The following is a 13,179-nucleotide window of genomic DNA, read 5'->3' as shown; positions in this document are numbered from 1 at the left end:
TAGCTCCTTTGTGAAGGTGGGGACAGCAAAGCCGTGGAACGGGTTGCCTGCGGTGGGTGTGAATTCTCTGTCACGGGAAGCCTTTCAGAAGAGGTTACCCACAAACCTCTGTCAAATGTGACACAGGTATGGCTGATCTTGCCTTGGGGAAGAGGCAGGGATTAAATGACCTCTCAAGGTCCTTCCAGCCCTGTTTCTCCATGATTCTCAGCGACAGATTCCTGGGCTTGATGGATCTCTGGCCTGACCTGCAGTGACAGTCGTTAGATGTGTCTGAACACATACATTGCATGCATTTCCCTCTCACTACAGCCCCTGTAGACTGCTGCGGTGGCATTCAGGGCTGAATAGCTCTTTAGCGACGGGCAGGGCTGCTGCTAGGGACACTGCATGGGACAGAGGTTTGCACCCTCAGCCAGAGTGTATGCTGTCAGGCAGTGCAGCCGAGGAAGCTGAGGGTATACCAGGAAAAAAGTCTATTAAAAAAAGCATATTTTCTATGCTCCTGTGTGCAGCAAAGTCAGTGAGAGATCATTCAAGGAAATTTGGCAGCATAATTTCTAGTTTTTGTGGCTGTTTCTTCCCCTCTGGGCTGTTTTGAATGAAGAGGACAAGACGGGACAGTGTCTCCAACCCTTTCTAATCTTTCCTCACTCCGCGGTCTCGTGCGAGGGGAGGGGATGCTGCACTCCCTGGAGGCCAAGGGATGAGCTCAACTCATTTTTCTTCCCCACACATAGATAATGTCTAGCATGCTGCTACTACTCTGCAAGTGCTTTTGGCTTTCTGCCCATGGGAAAATACTGCCTGCACACACATGGTTTTTCTGTTACCCCCCAATGGCAGTGTGCGTGTATCTGTGTGCATGTTTACAGTAGGCTATTAACTACTGCTTTCCTACCTACTAGTTTGTGTAGTTGTGTTTGCAAGTGTCTTTCAGAAATGCAACAGGACTATATAATTATGTAAATGTGCATGTGTCTATGAGAGTTTTGCAGTCTCTTATGGTTTTAGCCTAAATCTCATGACACTTGCTGACTTGTTCCCCTTCCCTCCAAAACATCTGTTGCTCTAGTAGGGGGCTCATACAAACATCTCAGCTTTTCATATTAAAATAAAAAAAGAAAAGTATGTTTCTAGGTATCACAGCTGCCAAGAAGAACTTGAAATGGGCAGCAACAAAGTCTTCAAAACCTAGAAGGCAAAGAAAAATCCTAATTCTGCCTATTCTCTTTAATTTTTTATTTGAATGACTTTTAAATCAAGCTCATAGTTCTGGAAGCAAGTCTGACTCATACAAGGAGATAAACTGCAAAGGCCCGTGGTAGGCAGTACACAGTGATGGTGCATGCATAGCAGTGTGAGAACGAATGTACTGAAGTGTGTCTCAGCATCTTTATGTTTGTTCCTGCCTGCACAAACCTTAAGCTGTTGGAAGTACACATGCATGAGTGTGGTATGGATGATTGGTCTGCCCATTGGTACATTCATTTTGACAGACATATCTGTGCACCTATCTGGTTAATCTGTCCCCACATGAGAAGTACACCCACACCTTTGGCCCCTCTCTGTCTTGATCTCCACTGTGCTCATTGCCGTAGTCCCGCAGTGCCTTCATCTCACTATCAGAGCATTACATCTGAGTCTTTGAAGCAACTTGCATTGCCAGCTGAGGGTGGTGAAGAATCAAAGAAGCATTTCCAGGTGGAACGGGGACAATGACATGTCTCACCATTGACTACAAGCCTTGACTCTATGGGAGCTAGCTGCGTTCCCCCCACCTAACAACCTATCTGAGCTATGAGTGCTGTAGAAAACCAACATACCTGTATATTTTATATCTGGTTGTAAATCCTTGACGATGTCTTTCCACAAAGGATAAGTAGCTCCGCGAGTGGTGGAAAGGCCCCCTGTCTGAAATAAGCCAATCAAATTCCTTGGAGACATGTTGGTTGGTAGCAGCTGGGTCCTGGTGGGAGGGCTGTACTAGTATATGGTCCCATATAAACAGGAGGTAGAGGAACTCAACAAGCCTCCAGTTCATGCTTTTCTGTCTGCCTTTTTCCTCTCATTCTTGCTCCATTCTGTGGAGTCCTGTTGAAACAGAGAGGGAAGAGGAGGAAGGAAAGAAAGAGAGAGAGAGATGGACGGGAAGGAGAAGAGAGGAGGGAGAGAAAGAGAGAGTTTAAAAATTGGAATTGCTTTGATCCTTTGACAACCTTCTCTCAGGGTGAAAACAGACATGAAAAATCAAGTTTTAAAAGCCTTCAGTCTGTCTGTGTTAACAGCTTAGAGTATTTGGCAGTGTTTTATTCATGCGCCTACATGATGCCTTTAACCTTCTAAGCATATATCACCTTTGAAATAACCAGGTCCTGGCCTGAGATATCCTCACCCCGTCTTGTCCATCATTTCCCTCGTGAAATTCTCTGCAATGCTGCAAAGATGAGCGAAGGCTGGGCACAGAAGGTGGCCGCACCCTAGGCTACAATTACCCATTTATTGTACCTTTAATGTTGTGCCAGAGAAACGTGTCTTCTCCTTTCATGTCTTTCTGATGATCTGTAATCCATACTCCATGCAACCTGAACAATCTATAAAGATCCAGCTTTTACTTTAAAGTGTTGCCAAAAAAGAAATAAAATAATTATCCAGGTTTCAGAGATGAGCACATGAGGACACATGGACACACACACACACACACACACACCCCTATGAAATCTTGCTGAACTTTGAAAGATGAAGATCACCCCAACCCACCTTCCTGCCTGGGTGTTTGGGATGTGTGTGTTTGGTGGGGGAGGGCAAGGTCTGCTGCTATTTGGATTACAGTAGCACCTCGAGGCTCTTTTCAAGATCAAGGCTCCACAGGGCGACACACTGAACATGCACATTCAGTGCTGGGAGATTTACTAGGGAGCTTAAGGGGATGCTTCACACCACCTGGTGCAGGATACAGTCCTGCTCACGCGACCGGAGAACGACTGCCCACTGCACAGCCCCTCTGTCAAATTGTGGCTGCAGGCAGCCCCAGTGTGAGCCAGTTTCTCTCCCCAACGTGTTTAATGTCTAAATAGACAAGACATATGATGAGTGGGAAGGGAAACAGAGGGGTGAAATGCCTTGCCAAAGGTTACACAACAAGCCATCGATACAGCTGGAAGAGAGCCCTCGTCTCCTGACTCCCATTTCCAGCATTTCAGCCATTAGATCATCCACCTCCACAGTCACGCTGTTGGCATGATGCCCCCTCTCCAAACGAAGCCTTGTGCTCCGTTGGTGGAAGGTGAGCAGCTTGATTAGCCGGCACCCTGCGCCTGGCGTGGTGTTCTTCCCTTTCTGCTTCGTAGCAGCAGAGACTATAGCAGCAACCCAGCTTGCGTTCCCTATTAATCAGAGCTAAACATCTATATTGCAGTTGCTGGGAGTTGTTGATGCTGCTCTGAAAAAGCCATCTCCATAAGCAGGATGTGTTCCACCTCCTGCCCACCTCCTGTCCATCTGGCTGCCTTGCTGAGTTTTGGGGGGATGTGCCCAGGCTTTCAGAGTCATCTTGAGGCTGTGTCTCCTGCTCTGGGTGCACAAATCCAGCCAAAACCTGTCCTCAGGGCAGCCAAAACCCACCTACTTCTGGAGAATATAGCATAGAGAGACTGGAGCTACTCTTTAAAGCAGGAGAAATTGGACTATGCAGAACTCTGTTACCGTGACTTCTGGTTTCAGGCTTATTTGTACATCTCCAAACGGCCCTTCTGGTCATGGGTCTGACTCCACCATAGGCACCCTGAAAGTTTGTAATTCCTAAGGGCAAAAGGGTCTTGCTAGGACTGTAGGAGAGGCCACATGGAGTTGTGCTGGAGGTGCCGAGCACATCCGCAGCACTGACTGTGAATGTGAGCACTTGGCTGGTGGTATGGACCAGAGAGCATCAGCATCTGTGGCCAGCATGGCCAGCTCTTCTGCTGCAGGCGGTTTCTCTGGGAGCATGGCAAAGGTGCAGCCCATGACAGCGAGCGTGCATGTCTTCTGTGTGGGCGTATCGAACCTGGAAGTGAGACAGGGAGCATGAGTGCCAAGTGTGTGTGTGCGCCGGAGCGTGTGGGAGTCTGCACGTGTGCACAGCATGTGTTTGTGGAGCTGCACTGAGCTCAGCAGCACTTGACAAAACGGAGTTGTGTAAGTCTGGTTAAAAATGACAGTCAGCTGTTGCATTACATGAAAAATGGAAAAAAGTTAAGTATGGGAAGAGCAATGAATGTTAGCTTTTTCTATTGGGCACATAAAAACTCCTTTCTAATTAGAGATAGAATATTATTGCAATTAAACTTAATAGTACCTGTAGATCTTGACTGAGGAGGTTGTTACTGTTTTGGAGACATATTTAATATTAGCCTTCACTGCTGACTCCTACTTCAACCATGCACGGCACAGTTTTCTGTGCTTTAGCCTTTCACCTGTCAGAACGAAATGATTCTACCCTACCTTACCAAAATGGGGCTTGAGGAGTTTCCAGACCCACAGTGAAGGGAATACGGTGTATTCCGAGTAGGCTACAATACAGGTCTGCTTCCACTCATAGAAATCATGAATCCGATACGATTCCTGAGAAATGTTCTCAGCTTCATCCCACCCTCGGCATTTCCAGATTCCAGTTCAGAAATTCATTTCTCCTGGCCCTCAGTTCAGGCTGCTTCTCTGCCCTGCTGCTCCTAGCATATCTCCAGTGTGCTCCCTCCACTGTAAACAGCTGCAGACTCAGCACATTTGCCATCAGGCGGGTGTGCAGATTTGCTTCTGATAACGATCAGTTGTTCTGTACACGTCGTCCAAACTCACTTAGTCGTCTGCTCATTAAACCCTTCCATAACTACTTCCTTCATCAGCCAGCCTGGATCAGTTTTCCTTTAAACATTTCACTTTCTATTGAATTTCTATTGCAAAGAGAGAAAGGAAGATTTTACATATCAAACCGGAGTGATTGCTCACCTCCAGTTGCCAGTACAGTCCAAGTGCGAACTGAAATACTAGAAGAGCCAAATGAAGTGGATTTCAGAGAAACCCCTGCTCTCTCATCTCACATGTGAGCATCATACATTGGGGAAACTTCAGCTTACAAAAGAGAGGGGATATTCACTAATATCCCCTTCCTTATCTTTATCTTCCCTCCCTTTCTTTTTAGGTCAAGGTTAGAGTCAGGATCAATAGAGTTGTGATGGCTCTTCATTAGGGGTTAAGGTATGGGGAGAGAATTTCTTGAGATAACTGGGAGAAGCGGACACATCTCCAGTCTGGAAGCTGGCTGGAAGTATCAGTGCTGAGAACATGGAAAGGTGCCTGAGGCAATGAAGGATGACAGAACACAACTTGGTCTAGACAACTATCACACAACCAAGTTTAATTTTTCAGTAGTATCTGCCCCACTTCCCCTCCATCTCTGCTGTAGAGATGTTGTTTCACATTAAATATTAATACATACCACAGGGCTGGTCCTGTGGAAGCCATAAAGCTTACTAAAGTGGGATCATTTTGTGTCTAAGGCAATATTGTGAGGTCTATTCAATCTAACTGCTAACAAGTTTGAGTCTGAAATTAATTTGTTACATGGCATTATGGATCTCCACTGATGTAAGCCACGTCCTGGGGATTTTGCAAAGGGGACAGGGCAAAAAGGGGCAGGAAGGGGATGTCTCCATGTATACAGCCCTTTGGTAGGAGATCCAAGCCTAATTATAAGCTATATTCAGTTCAAAAGCAATCTCTACAGTAAAGGACATTTGAGGATGGGAGCAGCACATACACTGGGTTTTGATTCAAGAATCCAAAAATTCTGTTCATTTCTGACCCACACACCCTCTATGACCTTGGGCTATGCCCTCACATGCTTTTTTTGCCTTACTTTCTAATTGTCAGCTTGGAGATACAATAGTATTTATGTGTGACCAATTTGGACTGTGAACTTGTTGGAGAAGACATCTTTTGTGCATAACACTTAGCAAAATGTAGTCCTGCCGCACATTCGGCTCACTAGGCATTCCTCTCCTAACAGCAATGAACGATAACCTCTCAAGGAGCCAGCGAGCTTTGTTTGTAATGTGGCAGTTAGAAAGAATTCAAGCTCCACAGCCCATTTCCACTCAGAAACATTACACAGTTATGCAGCGATCTGGGTCCTTTGGTTCATGTCAATAAATATGATCATGCAAGTGTCACCCCTCTTAATAAATGTGACTGGTGAGTGAAGCAGGACATAGGCTAGAGTTAAGGGTAAATAAGTACAGCAAGAAGAAAATGTTAGAAGTGCTGGTTATTCGTCATGGTACAGTCACTTTCCAGCATTGCCCATCATGAAGGTACATCCTTCAGTGCAAATGTAGATTTCTTTTACAGTTCCTCTTAGTTTGTTAGGTGGTTTAATATGGCCTTATTCTAATCTGAATTCAACCTGGAGCATTTAATGTTCCTTGTCTTATGAGTCTTTCTTCAGGATTCTTGGAGGAAAAATAGGCAGGTACTTTCTGCAAAGTGCAGGTTGCATTTGAATGTACACTTAATTTCATTGTGATTGATATCTGTGTGTTAATTATATTCTATTTTGGGCAATACCTTTGCTGTCACAAGGCAGCGCCTTTTATCCCAGGAGTTCAAATTGAATTAGAGACATTAATTAAAGCTCTCAGCATTCTAGTAAGGCAGGCAAGTGCTGTTATCCCTGTTGTTTCTTGAAATAAGAAGAACGGAATAAAGTTGGGTCTCTACTTAGCCACTTAAAAGATAATTTTTATACAGTGGGATAGCTAAGAAAGACAGATTTTGCACAAAATGATATTGCCAGATCTGTTTCATATAGGGGAAGCTGTGTAGCCCTACCTCACTGCTATAAATGGAAAGGCAGAACGCAGGAGCTCTGCCTCTCCGTTGCTTGTTCTAAACAACCACACTTTTCCTCTGCCTCCTGGGATTTTAAACCTTTTTTCTAACCTCTGTACCTTTCATTCATCCCTTCTGTTAGATTCAAATTGATCTTGCACACATCCCTTCTGTTTTCTCATGCTCACTGTTGTAAACTACTTCCATCAGAAATGCAGACTCAGGAAAAAGAAATTACTGAACGCATTATTTGAAGTAAAGAAATAAGCCCCCTATCTCTTTAAGCTTCATGCACCAATAATTCTTTCTTGCGTCCCACATTTGGTTCTTGGCAGGTTGAGAAAGGTTTCTGCCTGCTGCCATTTACCAGAGGGAAGAGGCTAACAATTGCTATTTGTATCTGAAACACTTCTGTTCTGCAGCAACTTCACACACTGCTTTAGGATGCTGATAAATTAGTAAAAGACTGAAGTGTCAAGGGAGAGATGAAACAGCTTATGTTAGTTTAGAGCTCGACCCTGCAAAGTGACAAACGTCTGACCTCATTTCAGCAAACAGCTTAAGTGTATGCTTAATTTTAAGCATGGGAGATATTCTCTTAGATTTTGTTCAACTACTTCTGCTTTAAGTTAACTGTACACTTACATTCCTACCGGACAGGTAGTTACTGTCCTACACTTTTAGGATTTAACTCCTTGTAAGTTGCTGGGTGCAACAGGAACAGCATCATTTATGCTCTGCACCTAATTCAGGCATGGCTCGTGAAAGTGCTGGGAGACAGATACTGCCCATGAAGCAGTTTTGGATATCCTTTGGAAATGCTGGCCAGTGAGCCAGCCAAACTGGGGACATCTATGTGTGCATGCTGGAGCCAGGGGAAAACAGGGAGAATGGATGGAAAGGGATGGGGAAGATAAACCCAGCTGAGTCCGTCAGGATTCACTGGGTCGTGTGAAGTTCTGGGGGTAAACTCGGCCCCTAGAAAGGCAGAATTTGGCCATTTTTGCCCTAGATCAAACTACAGAGGCTCATATCTGGTTGGAGTGAGAGATGGAACAGCAATCCAGCAGTTGCTCTGACTTTCTGGATGACTTTGGCATGCAACATAATAAAATCCCAAATGATTGCAGAGCTATTTCTCTATGGAAGTGGGACTTCTTCATTTCAGGCAGCAGTGGGTGAATCCCTCTCCAAACCTCAGCCACTCTGCTCTGATCAGTGTCTAAATTTCCACTTTTTCTTTATCTATTTTAATTTGAAATATGCGTGAGCAGTTAAACCTGAGGCATATCATCAGCTGAAACATTCTGGGGGAGGAAAGGTGAGGAGGGGAGATGAGAAATGCCTCTCCAAAAATACCAACACAGTTCATGCATTCACATCAGTTTTGCCAAATTGTTCATGCTGAGAAAAGTAATAATTGGGAGAAGTCAATGTTTTGGTTTTGAGAGCTTCGAGGGGAAACATTTCCAAATTTCCATTTGAAATTACTTGGGTTTTTCTTTTTTGCTTTTGAACAGCCCTTCCAGCCTCTTAAAAGAGAACAGTGATAAAAATATTTCTTTTGACCCCAAATGACTTTGAAGAAAAAAAGGTTTTTCTTTTCAGCTAGTCAACACTTTGCTTACAACTTGTCAGAGTATTCAGTGAACCAAAAACACCCTACGAATCCTTTGTTATTAATGCAGTTCAACCAGCAGCCTAAAGGGAGCAGGTTTTGTTCAAGAATTCTAATTACTCCCTGCCTATAGCAAGGCGAGAATCACATTGGTAACAACTAGGTACCTGATTTCAGCTCATTTGTCCCTGCACTCCAGCTAATTATAAACTACCGGTGTTATCACAGTGAGGATCAGAGGCAGAGGTAGCTCAAAACCAAAGAACTGTGGCAGGCAAGCAACTTCTACCAAGTCACATCATCAGGTGCTGTTGGACAGTGTTAGCAGAGGGAATTAAACGCTATTAGTCCTTGCCATAAATCTGTCCCTGACCTTTACTGGCCAAGGTGCCAAAGCCATCGTTCAGAAGCCCAGGTTCAGGTCTCTGCTTAGAAAGGGGATCCATCTGCCAGTGCTCAGCAGATTTGAAACCAAATTAATAGGATCTACTCCATGTGCATCCAGATGTGTGATGAAGAACTGCATTATGAGCACAGTCCTGCTAAATCTGGGACTGAACATTATTGTGCTAGGTGCTGTACAAACAGAAACTGAAAAGGCGGTCCATGCCCCCCAAAGCTTACAATCTAATTAGAAGACCAAGGACACCAGATGGCCAGGGACAGATGGGGGAATGCAAGGGAACAGTGAGATAATACCGCTCAGTGGGCTGAGCAGTGGTGTCAGCACACCAGCAGCCCTACTTTGGCAAGATTTTCATAGCTATTGTCATAAATGAGAGTTATAAATAGGGAGGCCGGATAATGAGCTAGCTTTGTAGATGTTTGTGAGGAACTCCTCTCATTTGTGAAGTGGTAGAGATAGAATGAATATAGATGATAATAATAATGATAAATTGCACTTTTCTGAGCTGCTTATGAAAAAAAAATATGGTGGGCGGTGAGCACTGATTTCTATTAAACACTGCCCTGAACTTGAAATTATGCCTACTGTTATTAAATTATTGTCCAAGCTAGACCACTTGCCCATAATTTCATTCTCAGTTACACCAAAATGCAGCTGTCTTCTGTCTTCCTCAATATTCATACATCTCATATCAAAGTCCAGTAATCTCATAAGTGCTAATAGGTTTTTATCCTTGCAGTAGCTCTAGGAGATCGGGAAATGCTGTTTTTCCCATTTTGCAGAATGGAAATTGAGAGGCATGGTATATTAATGGCTTGTCCCAGATCATTTTATAACTGCTCCAGGAATTCAACCCAAATCTCTTAAGTTGCAGTACAGTGCTACATCTCCTTGCAATATCCTTCCTACGCACCTTCACGCTACCATTCCAGAATTAGCTAAGACTTGCAACAGAGCTGCTTAGAATTTTTTTGGATTGCTCATTTTTATGTCAGAAAAATGCCAATTCATCAGAGGCAAAACACTTTGTAGAAATTTGTTGATTTAGGGAAAAAAAAGAGCATTTTGATAAAGTCAGCTTTTCTTCGGAACAGAATGTGTTGAGTTTTCTGTTTGGAAAGGATTGGTTCAAGATTTTGTTTTGTTTTTCATTGTGTGTTGAGTAATATACATTAAAACCCCAAATGAAATGTTTTCTTAAACAGTGTGTTTTGATTGAGCCAAAATACATGTTGTAATTTATGCATAAAAGGAAATGTCCAAATTCATTTAATACTTTTGTTGCATTTTGGAATAAGAATTCATAGAAACACCTGCCCTACACAATACACATGAACAAAAAACTTACTATTCTCTACCATTTTTATGGGAAAATTCCAAAAGAAAGTAATCTGATATGTAAGTTTAAAGAGCAGGTCTGGGGCAGAGTTCAGAAGCTCTGGTTCTTTTTTTCATGCCTATTCCATTTTGCGTGCCAGTCTTGCCTTTCTAATATATTCCATTGCAACAATTTTTGGACCTGTAAGCAGAGGGCTTGAAAAAAAAATCAGTGCCAAAACTGCCCTGAGGAGCAATGATGTGGTGTTCAATCCAAAAGGCCAACTGTTATCCCAAACCAGACATTCCGTGCAATAATATTTTTGCTCTGAAGTTCATTCCTGGGCAGGGCACTTCACACCATGAACACACGGAGTGGACCCTGCTCCATGCGGTATAGGAAAGACAAGCTAACACTGCTTCCTTTGGTATGCTAAGAAGCTGCGCTTACCTAATGGTCCTTGCAAATTATGTATCCTCCTATTTTTCCTGCCTCTCAGAAAGGAACTTAGTTCTTGACCTGTGTCTTTTGTGTTTGGCATCCCTGGCTGGAAGTGCACAAGGGGTTAAAATCCACAGGCCATTGCTTCTCCTGGTGCAGCTCCTGCTGCTCAGGTAATGACAGCCCTGCCTGCCAGGATGCAAAGCACCATTTAACTCAGTGCTTTCTGTCGGCACCAGATTCTGCCACCATTCACGCTAGATGAAGCCAAAGCAACCAGGGGCAGCTGAAGAGGGGAGGGAAAAGAGACCCGGCATTGCTGATGGCTGCAAATTCTCACCCAAGGCAGATCCACTTCTCCTGTCACACCAAGCAACTGAAGAATTGCTCTGGCCATAAAAATCTCATGAATCTAGACTCGCAGGCTCCTGCAGTCACTACCTTAGACCCTGGGCGAAACTCCTGCCAGACCGCGCTGGGGGCAAGCTCGGACATCGTAAGGACTGCATGGCTCAGACTTCCACAGAGGAGCAGAGCCGTGACTAGAACTGGGGTTGGGAAAACAGGCTGCTGATGTGGGTTTGATACACTTGGTCCCGACAGAGGGATGCTGCCTGGTGACTTAGAGATGTTATACGAATCACCCACAGAGACACAGCCACTGATTTAAGTATTCAGAAAGGACTCCTTAGTGCACAGGTCACTGATTTGAGGCTGAAAAGACTCAGGTTCAGCTCCATGTACTGCCCTGCCTCCCTGTATAGAGGCATTTATATGCACCTTCATACATAGGAGCTTAAATTCAGGCTAGAAATTTGAGCTAAGAATGTGTAATAGCCCCAAATAACACTACTTTACTGGCAGCTTCTGGAACAGAAGCCAGATATCTTGAGTGTAGGTCTCCTGCTCTGGCTGCACATCTATGCAGCTCTCAGCAGCCACAGGTTCTGCTGGAAGGTCTATTGAAGGCAATGAGGCTTGGGTTGGATCTCATTGCAAAAGGATAATCAGATATCATATTAACTCTCAATTCAGAACAGCATATTAAATTAGAAGCTCAAATTAACCTGAAACTGCATTTATATAATGAGTAGATTTAAAATCTGTGTATCATGAAGGTGGGAGAATTTCTAACCAAGGCTGTCTTCATCAGCTTTGAATCCTAGAGCCAATCTACCTGCAGTGCTGCATTTCAGCCTATGCGCTAAGCCCTAAGTCTGGGATTTCCACTGAGAAGGAAGGATGCGTATTGAATAAAGCCCTCTTATACTTACCAGTATTAATCTGTCAAACACAGAAGGGTTGTTACTAGCTAGGCCCCAACCAGTGCCAAGAACTGAAAAATCCCAGAGGATATTGAGAATCTGCGCTGGCATCTGACCATCACAAGTCGTCTCTCTTTCATCAGTGAGCCAGTCTCACAATACAGACTCCCTAGAAATGGAAGGAACTCAGCCCTCACTAGGATTAGAGACCAAAACCACTCAGCTCTGAACACCTCAGACGTGAAGGCAGTTTGGTACCCAAGTTTAAGGCCACCTCTAGCTGTGAGTTTTATTTATTTCCTTCTTTGAGACTGTTCTGCTCTGTGCTAAATCCATCTTCTGACCACCTGGAGTGTTTGAGAGTCTTGGCTGTGATGCTTGTCTGTTTAGATAGACTGTAAGCAGAGCTGGTCAAAAATCTTGACAGAACAGTTTTTTCCCAGGAAAATGCAGTTCTCTTAAAATCAAAACGTTGCATGGGAACATGTCAATTTTTACAAACTTTTTTATGTTTAAAATGTCAAAACAAATCATTTTGATTTTCTCTCTTCATTTCAGTTATACTGAAATGTTTCATTATGAGGAGATAAACACATTATTTTTATGTTGTTTCAATTAATTTGTTTTGACATTTTTACATATTCTGTATTGTGTGGATATATATTTAATATTTTTAAAGTATATTTTGCATATAATATTTCACAGTGTTTTATTTATTGTATATTATGTTAAATATTTTCAATAGCGTTTTTGTGCTTTAGCACCACAGAAACAGAAGATATTGCTGGTCTCAAATTATTATTAATTTTGAATTTTTAGGCCATAAGAGCTTTGCAGAAGCAGGGTTCTGATTCAGAATGGAGCTAAAAAAAATCACCACACAAATAGAGCAAATCAAACAACAATAATTTCCTGAGGAAATAGCAAGTCCATTTTCCAAGCAGCTCTGACTGTCAGCTCAATAACTGCATAGCACAAGTTCAGTCCCCTCTGCACATCAGAAAATCAAGTTCTCTGTTTCTTAAAAAAAAAAAAAAAGAAAGAAAGAAAGAAAAAAAGAGGAAAAAAATGCAGATTTTCCCAGGGTGGAATTTGCTTGTCATGTTTTCATCAGCATCAGGGATTTAAAAGTCTGAATACCATTGACCTCGTGGGGCCTTTGCTTTCCAAGCCACTTATGCACTTTTGAAATATACGTTCCACCTCTTCCTTGGAAGTCTACCTGGTCTCTCTATTTTTTTTTTTTTAACCCACATTTTTGCTT

At 43.2% G+C, this 13,179-nt stretch overlaps 1 protein-coding gene across 1 annotated transcript in view; it reads right to left on the bottom strand.

Annotated features, from left to right (window-relative positions):
• BRINP1 (BMP/retinoic acid inducible neural specific 1) overlaps positions 1–13,179 on the bottom strand; it is a 90,427-nt gene that overhangs the window by 59,929 nt on the left and 17,319 nt on the right. The window contains exon 2 of the mRNA XM_067309103.1: positions 1,827–2,094. Within this exon, the coding sequence (XP_067165204.1) occupies positions 1,827–2,044 (218 nt within the window). The 5' untranslated portion in view covers positions 2,045–2,094. The remainder of the gene's footprint in view (positions 1–1,826; positions 2,095–13,179) is intronic.

The sequence above is a fragment of the Apteryx mantelli genome, chromosome 21 (genome assembly GCF_036417845.1).
Source record: "Apteryx mantelli isolate bAptMan1 chromosome 21, bAptMan1.hap1, whole genome shotgun sequence".
Lineage (NCBI taxonomy): Eukaryota > Metazoa > Chordata > Aves > Apterygiformes > Apterygidae > Apteryx > Apteryx mantelli.
Note: the sequence above shows the minus strand (reverse complement) of the source record. Positions and strands in the feature narration are given on the sequence as shown.